This window comes from Leguminivora glycinivorella, chromosome 19, assembly GCF_023078275.1.
Source record: "Leguminivora glycinivorella isolate SPB_JAAS2020 chromosome 19, LegGlyc_1.1, whole genome shotgun sequence".
Lineage (NCBI taxonomy): Eukaryota > Metazoa > Arthropoda > Insecta > Lepidoptera > Tortricidae > Leguminivora > Leguminivora glycinivorella.
In genome coordinates this window covers 1,307,117-1,326,020 of record NC_062989.1, presented here as the reverse complement: position 1 = coordinate 1,326,020, position 18,904 = coordinate 1,307,117, and the positions used below count along the sequence as shown (strand labels likewise).

The 18,904-nt window shown below is 39.9% G+C and overlaps 1 protein-coding gene across 1 annotated transcript in view; it reads right to left on the bottom strand.

The window, feature by feature from the left end:
* Positions 1-18,904, bottom strand: part of LOC125236632 (nucleoporin 88) — a 316,860-nt gene that overhangs the window by 22,203 nt on the left and 275,753 nt on the right. Inside the window, exons 3-12 of the mRNA XM_048143512.1 lie at positions 16,073-16,186; positions 14,807-15,019; positions 13,209-13,377; positions 12,653-12,772; positions 8,770-8,869; positions 7,846-8,017; positions 7,558-7,657; positions 6,668-6,781; positions 2,139-2,276; positions 876-964 (exon numbers count right to left, since the gene is read on the bottom strand). Of these exons, the coding sequence (XP_047999469.1) occupies positions 876-964; positions 2,139-2,276; positions 6,668-6,781; positions 7,558-7,657; positions 7,846-8,017; positions 8,770-8,869; positions 12,653-12,772; positions 13,209-13,377; positions 14,807-15,019; positions 16,073-16,186 (1,329 nt within the window). The remainder of the gene's footprint in view (positions 1-875; positions 965-2,138; positions 2,277-6,667; positions 6,782-7,557; positions 7,658-7,845; positions 8,018-8,769; positions 8,870-12,652; positions 12,773-13,208; positions 13,378-14,806; positions 15,020-16,072; positions 16,187-18,904) is intronic.

Below are 18,904 nucleotides of genomic sequence, written 5' to 3'. Positions count from 1 at the left end.
AACAGATGAGACCTATTGCACTTATATTTTTAGAAAATTTAAGCACTTCCATCCTCCATCCTCCTTGCGTTATTCCGACATTTTGCTACGGCTCATAGGAGACTGGGGTCCGCTTTGACAACTAATCCCAAGGGAGCGTTCAAGTATTACGTAACGCAATTTTTGAAGATTTTTGACCCCCCCTCCCCTCCTTGTAACGCACCGTAACGTTTTACTGTACCCCCCTCTAAACGTTACGTAACATTCTAGTGACCATTTTTACCCAAAAGTCGCAAAAAGTTATATTATTGTTTTTATCCTTGGTATAGTTTTAATTGCATTTGCAGTAATACAAACAAACAAACAAACAAAGCATTTATTGCAAACATATTACAAACATATAACATGTGGGAGTAATATGACCCTGCAATAATACTGAAACGAAAAGGTTTTCCAACTTGCGAGAACAAATTAAAAATGACGACCAGGCTAATACAATCGAGGGATTCCTCGTAAAACGTAAATGGAAAGGGTTGCCAATTTGGGTTATTTGGGAGTTTTAATTTCCTAATTAAAAAAAAAAACAATGTTACGTAACGTGTAAGAAAGACCCCCTCCCGCCCCTGTAACGCATCGTAACGTTTTACGAGACCCCCCCTCCACCCCAAATTGCGTTACGTAATACTTGAACGCTCCCTAAGATTTGGCATAGGCAGTTTTTATGAAAGCCACTGCCATTATGACCTTCCCTCCCGAAGGGTAATTAGACCTTATTGGGATTAGCCCAGAATATTGAAGCAAAGAACGTTATTTACAAAGCATCAAAGCAAAACTCACGCAGGCAAAGTCCAAAGCAGAGCAAAACATGGCATAATAAATAAAATACACAAAAATACCTGTATTTAATATCATCTTGGTGTTTTTCGGCAAGGAGGGCCTTTTCTTTCAGCACTGTCGACTGCAGGGTCACATCTTCGATGTCTCTCTGCGAACAAAATACAAACACATTTAAAACTAGCTTTCGCCAGTGGCTACGATCGCGTTGCATTCGAATTGCGGAATGCTCTATACACATTTCTAACACCATTTTAGGGAAGTGGAAAGTTAGAAAGAGACAAAAAGTAGCCTATGTCACTCTCCATTCCTTTGACTATCTCCACTTAAAACATCACGTCAATTCGTCGCTCCTTTTTGCCGTGAAAGACGGATAAACAAATAGACACACACTTTCCCATTTATAATATTTGACATTTGAACTCATATTAAGCTTAATATGGGCCAAATTGTCAAAACTGAGGTTTAAAAGTTTTAAGCTTGTGTGGAGAGATGGCAGTCTATGCACTGTGATTACATATTTTACTTTGACAGTAACTCTCTATAATACTTGATCCTCTTTGCTAATACTATATAGATGGATACTAAATATGCCAGGAGCGAACCCTTAGATTTTTCCATTATCATGGTGATATCATAATATGGAGAAGTGTATCATCTTGGGGCGAATGAATGGTAAACGCGCTTGGGGTGGGGCTAGGGTTGCAAATAGAAAAAATACCAACTGTTTTTTCAGATTTATGAAAAAAAACATGAAAAAAACCAATAACCATGGTTTTTTTCTAAATATGTTTTTTTTTATCAAATGAACAAATAATACAACAATAACGGTTTTTCGTGATTTGTAACGTTTCAGTAACAATAACGTACATTTTAATTCAATAAACATTCAGTATACAAACATTTATTGGGGAATCCCCGATGTAACATGGAGCGTGGAGAAGCGGTGGTGTTGCCAATAGCGATATATACTAACTATGTGTAAGTGTTAGTTTTATAAAACCAGAAATTAAAGTTATTAAATCAAATTTTTTAATAGTTAACATAAAGTCTAAAAAAACCGTATAAAAGTATTAACTGTTCTGCAAAATTTTGAAATTTCGAGCTTTAGAAAAAAAACATACTCTAGAAAAAAAACTGTTTTTTTTTCACGGTTTTTTTTCATGTTTTTTTTCAAGCGAGTAAAAAAACCGTTGCAGCCCTAGGTGGGGCTTGTAAGAGATGGTCAAACTATGGAGACACGCTACTTGTGGTCGCGATCCTCAGCATTGAGGGAACGAGGAAGAAGATAGATGGATACTAATGAATGTGGAGTTTTAAGTTACCTTCAAGTCGTTGTACCACTTGTCATGTTGTTTACTGAGCGACTGCAAAGCTGTTAGTTTCCTCGCTATAGCGTCGGCGGCTCTTTGCTGACGCGACATGTACTCGCCACGGAGTTTCAATGTGGCTGCTGTCAGGAACTGAAAGAGACAAGATACGATTTTGAGAACCAGTCTGGCCTAGCGCGTAGTAAGTTGCCGGCTAAGCTTCTGGGTTCGAGTCCTGGTAAGGGCATTTATTTGTGTATGATGAGCACAGGGGGGTTACCATGACGTACTAAAGACGTTCAGTTTAGGTTGAGAGAAAGGGACACAGCTATAGCAGTTACATAGCCCTCAACCTAAACTGAACGGCTTTAGCACGTCATGGTAACCCCCCTGATATTTGTGCAGGGGTTATATCTCATTGTCTGAGTACCCACAACACAAGTAATTTATTACACATGTAATTTACTTATAAATTATTCTCACTTATTATTTCATTATCTCTTTTGTTTTTTTTTACATTTCATATCCAAAACATACAAACCATCATCCAAATCCACAGCGCAGGCTTCGTCAATCGCGTAGGTACAAAATAGCATCCGCAACAAACTTAGTCCGTATCTTTTGTTTGTTGTTATTGTTTTGTTACTTACCTTTTTATTGTTGACTATTTATAATGTATGATTGTATTTGTTTTTACCTGTGTGGTGACGGGTTAAGAATTTCACCACCCCCTTTCTTCCCGTGGGTGTCGTAGAAGTCGACTGTGGGATATGGGTTAAATTGTGTCGTAGGCGAGAGGCTGGTGTAACATCAGTGTTACAGGGTTAGGTATTAATTCCTTATAACTGGCCAGTATTTTAATGCGGATCCCTAAAAATATATTCACAAGTCGCAAGCTCTTGAAATCGACCTAATCTAAACACACGGTCATAATTTTTGCTTTTTATTACCTTTTTTCGGCGAGTCGCTCTTATGGTACTTGACACTATCGAATACTCGATAGCTAAACACAAGAGTACTATTTCAGATGCGTGTTAAAAGGGCGTAGGTTAATCTTAATAAGGTGACACATACGTCATCTAGTTAGAAATTATAATGATCGAAATTATGAAATGACGTATGTTAATGCAAAACTTATGTACAAAAGTCTTTTTATTATAAAGGTCTATTCGTGTGAATGTTATGGTTTTTAAAATATAGACCTTCAGGAGTTAGTCAAGATTTGGAGCCCGAAACGACTGGCTGGATACGCGTCGTGACATTTAGCCAGAAATCAGTTAATTGTGCATTTATCTCTTAGATAAAATCTACCTCAGGTAGATTAGGTTTGAAAGTGAATTATAGCAATAGTGATTTAAAAATGACAATAGACTGTGTAGAGATTCTAAGTGTTTAAAGTGTTTGTTTTCTAATAATGTGTAATTATGTTCAAGTAGAATCAGTGAAATCAGGAAGTGTTTAAACTTATTTATAATTTAGTTTTAAGTAATGTAAAATTAATCATTTTTTTCCCTTAGGTCATCACGTCGGGTGTTCTATATTTTTTTTTTAGCTTAGTCCAGCGTGACAGCGCGAAGGGTTAGGGAAATCGTCAGTGGACGATTCGTACGTAGGCCAAAATAGATCTCTTCTGCAATGTTCCTGAGTCGAGCCAGCGAGCTAGAGTACGAGTGAACGAGAAGAAGACTATAGGGAGCCCTTCTGGCTACTTTCGTATGTCATGATTTAGCTCGTTATTATTAATTAGCTATGAAAGTGGATAAAACACTCTTAAAATCACTTTTACTTTGATCTGTTTGCATGAATTGAATGTTGACATTGCAGTGAAGTTGTTTTGAAGGAGGAGCCGAATACCATACATCATACACTCAATCATATTTTGGCTCTTTCCGACAGAATGACGAAATTGTAGTGTCACTCATTTAATTGCTTCTTTGATCCTATTATTTGTGACGAGATAGTGAACCACAATAAAAAACTACACACACACACACACACACCCATGTATTTTGTCTCACAAACATAATACATGGACACACACACTCGATACACACCACACTACACTTACACACACAGCTGACACACCACACGTTTAGTCCATTTGCTTACACACACTTAGGTACACTCGGAAGAAGGTCGGTGGCCGAGAGTAGCTCCTGCCGCACCGGGCGCCGAATCTGGCTTTGGCCTGAAGTATCTGACGTGTCAGTGCTTCAGAAGTCCGAAGCCTTTACACCACACGTTAGGTACACACCCAAGGCCTGAGTTGTTTGTATTTCTGCAACATTTCGCTCTGTAGTCCTGGGATTCAACCACTCGATATGTGCCGACCCCTGACGTCTGATGTCGTGTGTGAAGGTAGAGTGCTCTCTTTCCAATTTAAGGGGCTGCAGTACAGTGGATGTTGTAGAGTATAAATGATATTCAGAGCACCTTTGGACAAATTCACACACTCACTAACTTTGTCACAAATACGCGGCTGCATGTCGAGTTAGGGAAAAGCGTAAATATCGCAGCGCGTAGATAGCATGGCGTAGTTTATAAATGCATTGTGCGTAAATATATTTTTGAGAATGTCAGGAAAGTGCAGTATGCTGAAGAATGAATACCTAGGTGCGATGGTTTGAATGTTTTTCATGGTTAGATAGGTATTGCGCCACGAAGGATTGTCGGACGCGTAGACGGGCATGTTCCATTCTCAACGTCACGCGAGGCAGGGGTGTAGGCGTGCAGGGAGCCCCTTTTCATTCCAAAACAAAGTAATAACTTAGGTTCCCCTTTCTAGACCTATGGTCTTATATCACAAGGTCCCTTGTGGTCGGGTTTTATTTTAGGTTGTTGTTTGTTTCCTGTGCGACGGAGCCTATGAATATTTATTTAAGTTAGAAAAGTACTTAGTTGTTTAATTGTAATATAATTATATAATGTATTTGTAAAATCAGGTAATTAAGTCGATTCATTAATATTATTCTTAGTTTTAAGCCCCATGCTGTTTTCGGGTGAGTTGCATGTTCATTTATGTAGTTAGTTTTTTTTATTTTCCATAATTTATGTCTGCTTGAATTTTATTGTGTTTTCATGGTTTCATTTTATACGTACAATTTTATTTCAGCACGGTAACGAAATGTATTCGTGATTCTAACGATATTTTATCACAACGTAGAGGGTTATACATTTTAATCTAGACGATCACAAATATATAGGCCAATAGTTGAATAAAGTATTTCTTAAAAGCCGTAGGTTTATTGCTTTTACACTGGCAACCCGTCACTGCAATGTCACAGTTTCGTTTTTTTTTTCAACCCCTTATTTGCCAAGAGTGGCACTGAAGCTTTAGTAGTTTCATGTGCTCTGCCTACCCCTTCATGGGATACAGGCGTGATAGTATGTATGTATGTATGTATGTATGATTGTATTTGCATGGCTTTCGTGTCTATATTTAGACGACCGGTCTGGCGCAGTCGGTAGTGGCCCTGCCTGCTACGCCGCGGTCCCGGGTTCGAATCCCGGTAAGGGCATTTATTTGTGTGATGAGCACTGATATTTGTTCCTGAGTCATGGATGTTTTCTATGTATATAAGTATTTATATATTATATATATCGTTGCCTGAGTACCCACAACACAAGCCTTCTTGAGCTTACCGTGGGCCTCAGTCAATCTGTGTAAGAATGTCCTATAATATTTATTTATTTATTATTTATTAGCAAATAAAGAACTGAATACTGAATACAAGCCTTCTTGAGCTTACCGTGGGGCTGTCATTCTGTATAAGAATTTTATTTAGTCGTATGGCAATAGTAAAAAAACATTTATAAGTTAAAATGAAGTCCAATCAGCCATTTGATGGTCTTGTCTGTATAAGAATGATCAGATGCGTAAGCGTTTTCATACTAACGATTACTCATACCAAAGACATATGTAACTCCGTATAGTACCTCAAAGCCATAGAGAAAAAAGTACGGTGGCCTAGATGGCGTTACACCTTTGGGGAGCGCTCGGCTAGATGGCGCTAATATTAATATTTGACATTTTAACACATATCAAGCTAACAATATGGGCCAAATTGTCAAAACTGAGGTTCAAAAATTTTAAGCTTGTGTCGAGAGATGGTAGTCTATGCACTGTGATTACACATTTTACTTTAACAGTAACTCTCTATAATACTCGATCCTCTTTGCTCATACATAAAATGCGTCAAAACATCATCATCATCAGCCCGCTGCAGTTCACTGCTGGAGATAGGCCTCCCCCAAGGTACGCCACAGAGCCCGGTCTGCTGCTTTATGCATCCAGTTTCCGCCGGCCCCCCTATGCAAATCATCCCGCCATCTAGCCAGAGGGTGTCCCACACTACGTTTACCAAGACGCGGTCTCCACTCCAGAACACGCTTGCTCCAGCGGTTATCGGTTCTGCGACATATGTGGCCAGCCCATTGCCACTTCAACCTACTAACTTTCAGAGCTATGTCGGTCACCTTGGTTCTCTGGCGGATCACTTCGTTCCGAATTTTCTCGCGTCAGAACTTAATATTGAACTATTTACCTCCAGACTTTCTTTAGGGCTTGGTTCCTCCTTGCTATTGATGTTCAGGATTGGTTGGGACACACCCCGAGCTAATACTTCTTGGATAATCGCCGTGAAGGACAGCTTTTGTTTCTGAAAAATATTAAATCAAATTATGACGATTCAATAGAAGGGTAAAGTAACGTGAGTCACGACTTCATTGGGAAGAATTGATAGGTACTTAATTGATAGCTAATTATTAATTACCTTCTAATTATGAATTAATTGATAGTTAATCATCAATTAAGTCATAATTAGAACGTAATTGATAATTAGCTATCAATTCAGTAGCTATCAATTAAGTAGTAGTAGTAGTAATACACTTTATTGTACAAAGATAAGAACACACACAGTAAAGAAAAAAGAACACACACATCATTTGTACAAAGGCGAACTTATCCCATTAAGGGATTTCTTCCAGTTAACCTCAATCAAGTCATAGTAAAGAAAAAAAATCACAATTCAGTGTTGCCCCATTATGAAAGTTGCTCAGTGTCACCCTCCCCAGTACCCTGTTCACTCCTGCTCACGACTCATGAATCACCATGTATATTTAAATTTATAGTAACTTTCTTCAAATAGGCTTAGAATAAATTTAAAAGTGGAAAATCTGCCTTGGGTGAGACTTGAACTCACGGCCACTGGATCGATACTCCAGCGCTCTGCCAACTGAACTGCTCAGTAGTGGCATCGATTGCAGACGTTTCTGCTAATCAGAAGTTAAAAATTTCTTCAAATACTTAAATATACTGTTGTACTTACGATAATATATCGGGATTTCTCGAAACATGTCTCCAATGTGGATATATTCAATTATTCACGTGAGCACATCCGTATATTTCAATATGTCTCACGAAAGTCTAACTTACCTCTTTAAGTATGTTGTTGATGTCATCTTGTTCTAGGGCCGGGTTCCGCAGTTGCAGTTCTTTGTACAGCTGGTCCTCCAAATCATACGGCTCCAAAGTCCTGAAATAATGTATTAAAATTGTATACATTTACAATTATTATTTCATCGACTTAGGTCATCAAGCCAGACTTCGAATACTTGATCCTCTTCGCTGTGAGGTAACCGAGAGGGTGGGCGGCACTGTCAGCGGGGAGCGGGAGTGGCCATACTGTACAATAGTAGTCTATTATAGTGCGATTATACTAACCTTGAGAGTACAGTGGCATCAGTACACAGTACTAGTAGCGCCGGTAGCGGCGGCGGCGTGAGCGCCAGGCCCGCGGGTGGCCTTAAAGTAGCACGTGGTCCAGCCGTGCAGACAAGATGGCGCGCCACGCTTGTGCGGGACAAAATGGCCGACAGTTGCGTTTCGCTTTCCGCTGACATTAAAAAAATTAAGGTCAAATTTTAATCAAAAGAACCCCTACCTATTTTTATGGTTATTAGGTTGAAAAAATGGCGTATCTAAAAAAAACAGGATAAACTGACTTAGCCTGTTCATAACTGTTTGCGGTTATTTGGTACGACTCTTTTGGTGTAGAATAATTTTTCCGTATAACAAACTCATTAGTAAAATAAGAGTTTTGAATGATTCACGGTTATTTTCATTAGACTTATATTGACCGGGATATAGACCGTGATTACCTTTTTGATTTTTCGTGATCATGATGCATGCAACTGCGTCGAAATATCGGGAGCTCGACAAAAATGACTTTGATGCTTAATATATTTCGGTAAATCATATGTTAGGTACCAAAAGGGTGATTAACATGTTTATTTGCCATTTCATTAGCAAGTGCTGGTGGCCTGACGGTAAGAGCATGCGACTTTCAATCTTGGAGATCGCGGGTTCGAACCCCGGCTCGTACCAATGAGTTTTTCGGAACTTATGTGCGAAATGTCATTCGATATTTGCCAGTCGCTTGTCGGTGAAGGAAAACATCGTGAGGAAACCGGACTAAATCCAATAAAGCCTAGTAACCCTTTGGATTGGAACGTCAGATGGCAGTCGCTTTCGTAAAAACTAGTGCCTACGCCGAATCTTGGGATTAGTTGTCACAGCGGACCCCAGGCCCATGAGCCGTGGCAAATGCCGGGATAACGATGATGATTTGCCATTTGATTAGCTTACCCTCATCAGCTAAAGCGTAGTCCTTGAGCTGGTTCAACACGGGAAGGGTGACAGTGTGGACGCCACCAGCGTGCATGCACGCATAAGTGTTGCTTGTGCACTGTAAATATGAAAAAATGCAATTTATTCTATTATTTTTTCCCTCACTAGCTCGGAAACACGTGTTTTGTCCTTTAACACCAGCGGGTAAAAACGCATTTTATCCGCTAGTGAGTAAAGTAATTAGACCTTGAATACAGACAAATTATCTGCTTTAAAATTGATAAAAGTAGGTGAATCTAGTAATAAAGATGATTTACCTACCACCTGTGGAACTACTGGAAGCAGTGATAAACGCATTTTTTGCGTTGTAGTTTCCTCGCTATAGTGAGGGGAAAAGTTTTGTGTTACACTCGGGTGCAAATGTATTTTACTTCTCGTTTGTTAAAAAACTCGCAAGTTCAGGATTCTATTCTCGAACCACTCGCTTCGCTCGTGGTTCAACAATAGAATCTTTTCACTTCCTCGTTTTTCAATTCCACACTCGGCGTTAAAATACAACTTTGCCCCCTTGTATAACAAATAACTATAGTTATAGTTTTTATATTTTAGTTATAGGGGTGTTATAAGTTTGACGTGTCTGTCTGTCTGTCTGTCTGTGTCTGTCTGTGTCTGTCTGTCTGTCTGTCCGTCTGTCTGTCTGTCAGACACACACACAGACAGACAGAAAGACAGTCTGATCATGACTGACATGATTTACACTGCACTTGTTTATAAGGAATAAGTAATCATCTTGGAAAGTCAATATAAGTACACTTAGTTGGTTTTCAATAGATATTTTGACATAGTATGATCAACATTTTGATGTTGTCTGTGGCATCGTAGCTGCCGAACGTATGAACCAATTTCGATTTAGTTTTTTTTTGCTGAGTTATTCGGGAGTGCCATGTTTCATGAAAATCGGGGGTTTTTTCAAAATTTTAATTTTGTGGTAAGGTTATTTTAGTTATAGTTTTTAACCCCTGACGCAAAAACGAAGGGGTGCTATAAGTTTTACATGTCTGTCTGTCTGTCTGTCTGTCTGTCTGTCTATCTGTCTATCCGTCTGTCTGTCTGTCTGTCTGTTTGTCTGTCTGTCTGTCTGTCTGTGTGTGTGTCTGTCTGTGGCTCCCATACATCGTAGCTCCCGAACGGATGAACCGATTCAGATTTAGTTTTTTTTGTCTGAAAGCTGAGTTAGTCGTCCCGTGTTCTTAGCCATGTTTCATGAAAATCGGTCTACTATGTCGCAGTCGGGGGGTTTTTCAAAATTTTAATTTTGTGGTTAGGTTATAAATATACTGTAAGTCTTTAGAATGTTGCTTTAGCGTAGGAAAACTGTAACGTTGTAAATCGAAATGTTTGGACCGACTCGAGACACGAGACAGGCCTAGCCTACTGTGGTGGTCAAAGGTAACACACACACTCATGTTACTTTTTGGCAAATAAAATATTTTTTAACTTATTTCAAACATGAGACATGCTGAAGACAGTTCTTAATCGACAAATCACATATTTCAAATTGAAAGAATGTTAAGAAAATGTTTTACATGTATTCATGCATACATACATACAATCACGCCTGTATCCCATAAAGGGGTAGGCAGAGCACATGAAACTACTAAAGCTTCAGAGCCACTCTTGGCAAATAAGGGGTTAAAAGAAAACGAAACTGTGGCATTGCAGTGACAGGTTGCCAGCCTCTCGCCTACACCACAATTTAACCCATATCCCATAGTCGCCTTCTACGACACCCACGGGGAGAAAGGGGGTGGTGAAATTCTTAACCCGTCACCACACAGGATTCACCACACTAACTTCCCACTCCAGCATATCATTTGTTCCCGAATGGATTAAAATTTAGTACACAGCTCCGCTACACGAAAACCAGGAGTTCCTGACAAAAAAAAACCAAAACACTGACCATCACCAGCATTTGAGACGGCGCCTAAAACATTGCATCTGATTCATGATTGAAGTCTGTGTTGGATACTTTTTCACCTTCTACAAACCAAAGAGGATCGAGTATTATAGAGAGTTACTGTCGAAGTAAAATGTGTAATCACAGTGCATAGACTCATCTCTTGACATAGGCTTAAAACTTTTGAACCTCAGTTTTGACAATTTGGCCCATATTCTTAGCTTGATATGTTTTAAAATGTCAAATATTACTATTAGCGCCATCTAGCTGAGCGTACCCCAAAGGTGTAATGCCATCTAGGCCAAAACAAGTTCTTACGGTATACGTTATGTCCCATAGTACATTCTGCTTATCAAAGCATGCAAAGAAGGTGTGATTAATATACATTAACAAATATACAAGGTCCTAACAAGTAAAAGATTATTACACTATTACATAGCTGGGCATTAACTCGTTAATCCGTTAATCGTTAATTAATGAAGTTAACATTTCGATTAACGGATTAACTTTTAAGTTAACTTTAAAAAATGTTAACGGATTCGTTAACTTCCGTTAAATTTCATCGAGTTCGTTAATCGTTAATCCAGCATCCCAAGCGGCTTGCTGCGCCGCGAAAACCACGTTCTTACTGCTACTGTAAAAGCCCGTAGTACGGCAAAACCTAGGATTTATCGGTAAAAGCAGATCCGTCGATTATAAACAGTCTAAAGACCAATTGGCGACTTTGGATCACTTATGCGAGATCTTCTAAATCTTATTAGGCGTGCTAGATCGATCACTAACCTGGGAATAGAGTGCAATCATCAGGCATGACAGACAAATCGCGCAACCGACGCATCGAGTTAGAGTCCGGCGCGGGCCTTAGATTACTCTACCAAGTTATCGTGGCCCACAGCATCGAGTTGTCATCTCAAATCTCAATCTGAAGAACCGACGCACCACGATCGCGACCTCATGAATGACCCAATAATTACCAATCCGAATTAAAACCTAGGGTTTAGCCAACCAACGGCGGTAAAAGCCCGAAGAGACCGTAATTATTACATTTTGGTTTTTTACCGATTGGCGTCACAGGTTTTAATGGTTTTTGGTGGATAGTAAATAGATATACATAATACCTACAGTGAAGTCCTATTTTTATGACGTGTTAACGGATTATCGATTAACTTTAACTTCCGTCAAATCTACCGAAATGTATCGCTTTAACAATTAACGAAGTTAACTTTTTAAGTAACGGATTAACGATTATCGAAGTTAACTATTTGATTAACGGTGCCCAGCTATGCACTATTATGTTCGGCGAATAGATTGGTATTCTGTGGGTCCTGAACACATTGAGCGCTAGTGACGTCACATAACGTATCGTAGGGTTCTTTCTTCGCTACTATTTTGAACTACGAGTACTACTTCGCTACTACATTGAATGTTTTTGTCTTGGAGTCGGACTGGTTGGAGTAAACTTGCAGACATACTAGTAGGCAAAGACATATCTACTTTAAAAAAAACTTGTATCTTCGTCTGTCAATGAAAAGAAAATTGTAGTAAGTATGTATGGAATGCATATAGACTTACTGCGTTTTAACTTTGAGGAGCAGCGTGAGATACGAGATTTTTTAAAAGTAGTGACGATATGTAACTCCGTATAGACAACTACAGTCTAAGAAAAAAATGTACCTCAGAACCATATAGAAGGTAAGGTGGCCTAGATGGTGTTACACCTTTGGGGAACGCTCGACTAGATGGCGCTAATATTAATATTTGACATTTTAACACATATCAAGCTAAGAATATGGGCCAAATTGTCAAAACTGAGGTTCAAAAGTTTTAAGCTTGTGTCGAGAGATGGAAGTCTATGCACTGTGATTACACATTTTACTTTGACAGTAACTCTCTATAATACTTAATCCTCTTTGCTAGTAGGTACCTATAGAATATTAAACTTACCGGATACAAATGGACTGGATATGAGTACTGCATGTCTACATTGTCGTCCGGGTTCAATACTATGCTGAGTTCTACCGCCTCGACTACGTAGAGGGCGTGACTGTCCTCCTTCTCAGTAGCCTGAAAAAATGCAATAAAAGTTATGAACCCGGAAATACCACTTTTTAATCTTTATCTTACACATAAAACTGTAACGGCCCAGCCACGACATTGGTCTAAGCGCCACAGCGGTGAGCGGCAGCCATACGTGCGAATGAAAAGTCCCATCGCTGTGTCTCGCTCCAATGTATGGCCGCCGCTCACCGCTGCCGCGCTTAGACCGATGTCGTGGCTGGGCCGTTAGACAGAGCTGTGATGGAACAGGACGCGGAGCCATAGTTGTCATCAACAAGGGTACCCTCCAATAGTCCTGTTTAAAAGCTAATGTGGTCCTCAATGGCTAAAAAAATTAGCCACGTCAGTTACCTAAAAGCATACCAGTTCAGAGCGGTCAAAACCAGTCACCGTGGACGAAAACGGCCAGGAGACGATGATGATGAGTTGTAGAGGTACTTACATTGGGCAATAATAGGCAGTGGTAAAGCTGCGCAGAACAGGTAGCCACTACAACCAAAGGCGGCATATCGTTACTATTGGACAGAGCTGTGATGGAACAGGACTCGGATCCATAGTTGTCATCAGCTGGAGGGTACATAGCCAGCGGGCCGGTCAGTTTGTGTTGCAATCTAAAATCAATAGGTAATGTTATCATAAGAAAAACGAATTAAAAAATTGTCATCAATAGAAACGTCAGCATAAGTCGTATTCTCAAGTTTAGTGTTATGTCGACTTCGCTAGCTCGTAATCACATATGTTGATTCAGTTAGGAGGTCGAACTAGTTTCGGTTCTACCTCAGAGATGGCGGGGGGCGCCAAGCTCTCGGTAATTGTGTCATATACTTGAAAATTTCGACCCTTGCTTTCGTGTACCGATGGCCGAGTGGTTGAGGCATCCGTCCGGTTAACGGAGTACGCTGGTTCCAGCTTGGAACACTTGGAGGCATTAGTAATTTTTTTTGTATATGACATTTATTTAATGTTTACTAGCGACCCACCCCGGCTTCGCACGGGTACTATACCTACATGTAAACCTTCCTCTACAATCACTCTATCTATTAAAAAAAACCGCATCAAAATCCGTTGCGTAGTTTTAAAGATTTAAGCATACATAGGGACATAGGGACAGAGAAAGCGACTTTGTTTTATACTATGTAGTGAAGTATAATAGTAGTGGACCTACTTAAAAATACAAATTAAAATATTTTCTATGAGAAAGTAATTTAATTTGATCTAAGATTATGTCAACTTGTTGTGAAGGAAATAAACTTTAGGTTTAACATTCAAATTACAGGCGGTCATATAAACGTCACAGTTCCACCTCAAAATTAGAGGACTATCGGATTAAAGAAACGAGCCACAGGAGATTATGCTAAACTAATCATGCTATTGGACCGAATGCCCTTGGACCGATGGTAAAGATACTCAGCCACCTCATAGCTCCTACTGTCTATGAGAACTCGCGAGGCTATGAAACCAGCTTACACAGGGCCAAAGGTGAAGTAAAATACCTACGTTTTGGATTCCAAGTCACAGTTCATCATATAAATTATCCCTCAAAATCAGAAGACTGTCACTTCCAGGTGTAGTAGTGAATTTTACAGCTGTGTCTCCCAGACTGTCCACTTGTCCAGTGGTCTCGACGCTAGTAGACTGGCAGGCTTAGCCCCGATAGTAAACAAAATAAGACTTACGTGTTGGCTTCCAAGTCACATTCCATCATATAAACGTCTCCATTTCCCTTCAAAATCAGGAGACTGTCATTTCCAGGTGTGGTAGTGAAGTCTACAGCTGTGTCTCCAAAACTGTCCAGAAGAGGGCGTGATGCTAGTAGACCGACAGGCTTAGGACCGATAGTAAACTAAATAAAACTTACGTTTTAGCGTCCAAGTCACAGTCCATCATATAAACGTCTCCGTTCCCCCTCAAAATCAGAAGATTGTCACTTCCAGGTGTAGTAGTGAAGTCCACAGCTGTGTCTCCAAAACTGTCCAGAAGAGGGCGTGATGCTAGTAGACCGACAGGCTTAGGACCGATAGTAAACTAAATAAAACTTACGTTTTAGCCTCCAAGTCACAATCCATCATATAAACGTCTCCGTTCCCCCTCAAAATCAGGAGACTGTCACTTCCAGGTGTAGTAGTGAAGTCTACAGCTGTGTCTCCAAGACTGTCCAGAAGCGGTCTTGATGCCAGTAGACCGGCAGGCTTAGGACCAATGGTGAAGATCTTGACCAGCTTAGGTCCAGTTTTTAGGGCGATGTTGTATAGTCTGAAATTTGAAGATTATGGGTTTAGCATATATTTAAACGTAGGATATTTTTAAGCATAGCAGCACCGATAGCATGGTCGCGTGATAAACTATTAAATATCAGGCCGTCCCTAACGCACTTATAAATACTACGAAAGCAACGGCCTGATGTTATATCATTTATGACGCGACCATGCTTGCCTGCCAGGTTGTATGCAACTGGTGTTATAACAAATCTTCTCGGATTACTACTTTTCGGATTAACCCAGGCCCCGTAGCCGAATGGCATTTCTGCGACGCGAAACGAAATCGAAACGCCGCAGAAAGGTAGTCTGGCTCTGTCGCGTCAATACGCAAGAGCGATAGAGATAGATAGCTACGAAAAAGATATTATCGTGAGCGTTTGTGCATTCGGCTACGCACACTGGTCAGTAAAAAGCATGTCTTTTATAACCCATTTTGTCCCTGTCTTGAGGTAATCTATTTCAGAAGTGACTCGAAGATATCGTCCACCCAACGAACCCATGCAATTAAAACTGCACGAGGCCATGCGCTTGGTGAGGAACAGAAGCCTATGGAGGGACCTAGTCTTCAACAGAAGGACATGATACCACGATCCTCAGCATTGAGGGAGCGACTGAAGAAGGAATGAACGAGCCAAAAGAAGCCAAGCGCTCCTTCTTTTCATGTTCGTCCAACTTCGCTGTATACAGGTGATGGCGTGTTTACTTAAAGAAGCGCTGGTAGCCTAGCGGTAAGTACGTGCGACGTCGACCGGAGGTCGCGGGTTCGAACCCCGGCTCGCACCAATGAGTTTTTCGGAATTTATGTGCGAAATGTTATTTGATATTTGCCAGTCGCTTTTCGGTGAAGGAAAACATCGTAAGGAAACCGGACTAATTCCAATAAGATCTAGTTTACCCATCGGGTTGGAAGGTCAGATGGCAGTCGCTTTCGTAAAAACTAGTGACCCCAGGCTCCCATGAGCCGTGGCAAATGCCGGGAATACACAAGGAGGATGATGAGCGTGTATACTTAAATAAATTTTTGAATCTAATGATGAGGTTGTTTTACCTGATGGTGTTATCAGAGACGAGGACCCACAGATGAGACAGGGAGCTGGAGTGCCATTGGACACGCCGGACTTCCCCTTGAGAGTAAAGGAACCGTTCATCCAGGGAGAAACTCCTGAAAAACAGGAAAAAAAAAACATTTTTTGAATACTGATCAAAATAAGTTTCGCTTAAAATTTTGAATAATATAAAGAAAATGGTGAGCAACAGAAACGCCATCTGTTAAGAAAATTGCCGGTAGAATAGACTACTTGCGTAGTCAAATCAGCTTCTGTTTTGAGAACTGTCAGAACGAATTTGAACGACTTGCTAACATGGAATTTATATGAAATCGAATTGATTGACGTCACGGTCAACTCAGTTACTTAAGTTACTTTATATATTTCTACTTGACTTATTAAACAGAAATTGGATTTAATAATAGCTTCTGTCCATGTTTTTCTTATAATTATCTGATGCTTTATTTCGTGCATGGTAAAAAATATTTTACTTTAACTACAGTCAAGTTTCCTATAGGTCACATACACGGTGAAATAAAAGGGACCGTTAAACTTTTGCGGTCATAATGAACATTTATTATGGGACCAATGCTGAAATCGCAAAAAAAATTGCCTGTTTCATACATTTCGAATGTCATGATGCCGCTAATTTCTATGGAAGAGCCAATTTTTTTTCACTACCTATTTCAGCATTACTTAGTCCCATAATAAAAGTTCTTCATTATGACCTCAAAATTCACTATGCAAAGTTTGAACGGTCCTTTTCACCCTGTATATGCGTCATTTTTTGGTCAGTGATATTCAAAACTACTTTTCCATCAGTACCCGGGAGAGATGCGATAAAACCGTAAACATGTATGTACAAATATACAATTTCAATATATCCAAAGTAAGAAACTTCATTTGTTAGAGCTAAAGCGACAATGAAACAAAAGACTGTCACCCCCACTTTCCATATCAATTTGTCAAATATCCCCGCTATCGCTTAGCCGCGTCATCGTGAACAAAAGACAATAGATAAAATAAAGGACGCCATTCACACACGTGAAAGAAAAGTATTCCCCTATCCCCTAAATAAAAATCATTTTCACCCAAAGATCCGGTGTCCGCGCCATTATAACGTAGGTAAAAAAAAGAACCATTTATATTCTCATGATAATACGAAGGAAGGTCTCACCCTTGGCTTTGATAATAATTTGATTATGGTGGCCATTTTTGTTTGCAAGGGTTAATCGGACGTTCGGAAATTGTGGTCGCGTTGAAAAAAGGAGCGGGCGGTTGGGGGGAAGTGAAAATTTAATACTGTCGAACATCCATAATTTAATAAAGGTATTGTTTTCTTTTTTTCGGTATAGGCATGCTTATTTTAAAGCCTCTGTTGTCTAAGGACGAAGTCACATCTATCGCATTTTCTGTATGAGAAATCGCTCGTTAGTACTCTTAGGGCGTTTTCACATTATCCGATCTGATATCGGATGTAGGAAGGATGTAAAATGTAAGATTTATGCGTTTCCAGGTCTTCATTTATGTATTTAATAGATCATTATTGCAAAAAAACGATATAAAACGCAAAAATCGCGGATTTAATGCCGATGGAAATATAAAACATTTTTTAAATATTTTTTGACACAAAATCATACTTCATTGATTTGGAACAATGCGTTTTATCGGACCGACATCCGACACTATCGGAAGCGTTTATCGGATGTAGGATGTCGGTCCGACATCCGATATCGGATCGGATAATGTGAAAACGGCCTTACGCATCGGAAGCTTACAGCATGCATACGCATTTTCATACAAATGATCGACCTCATACATAACGCGGCTCGATGCTGATACATGTGACTTCACCCTAAGTTACACCTGTAAATAGTGTTAAGTAGAACTATTTTGAATATACTGATCTTTCTATCCTTATCATATCAGTGCATGTTTGAATTAGCCTGACATATTAATAGTAAAATACTGACATGTCCCCAACGTATCTTGAATAATGTCACCTTAGTCGGGTCAAAGTTAGTCCTATCAATCAATCTCTAAAGCCCCTAGCTAACGGTCAACCCTCTTTATCTAGTGTATATCCGTGGTCCCACACTATAGGCGAGGCCTGTGTCGTGGTCACTGACATGGCATGAACATGATCCAATATCATTCTACTTAATATCGTTTTTAACCTATGTGGTGACGGGTTAAGAATTTCACCATCCCTTTCTTCCCGTGTGTGTCGTAGAAGTCGTCTGTGGGTTAAGGGTTAAGTTGTGGCGTAGGTGAGAGGCTGGCAACCTGTCACTGCAATGTCATAATTTCTTTCAACCCCTTCATTGCCGAGAGTGACACTGAAACTTGAGTAGTTTCATGTGCTCTGCCTACCCCTTTATGGGATACAGGCGTGATTGTATGTATGTATCTTTTGTTATGTAAGTTATGTTTGAAGCAAGCAAGAGTAAATAGGTATCTCATAGGTAAGCGTGCTCCACCGTAGACCGCATCATCACTTACCATCAGGTGTGATCGTGGTCAAACGTCTACCTATCCATACTAAAAAAAAAAAAAATGTTTGAAGTAACCTGGCATATTAATAGTAAAATACTGACATGTCCCCAACGTTTCTTGAATACCAATGTCCCCGTAAGACTGTTCTATCAATCAATAGCCAGCCAGAACCAGCCAGCCAGCCAGCCAGCCAGCCAGCCAGGGCCAGCGGGAACCCTCTATGCGTGGGGCGGATTCAATTTGAATAGTATTTATGATGAATTTGTGTTGGTCAGTCACCTGCGATAATAACTTATACTCATACATCGGGGTTTTGGGAGCGGGAATGATTTTCACTA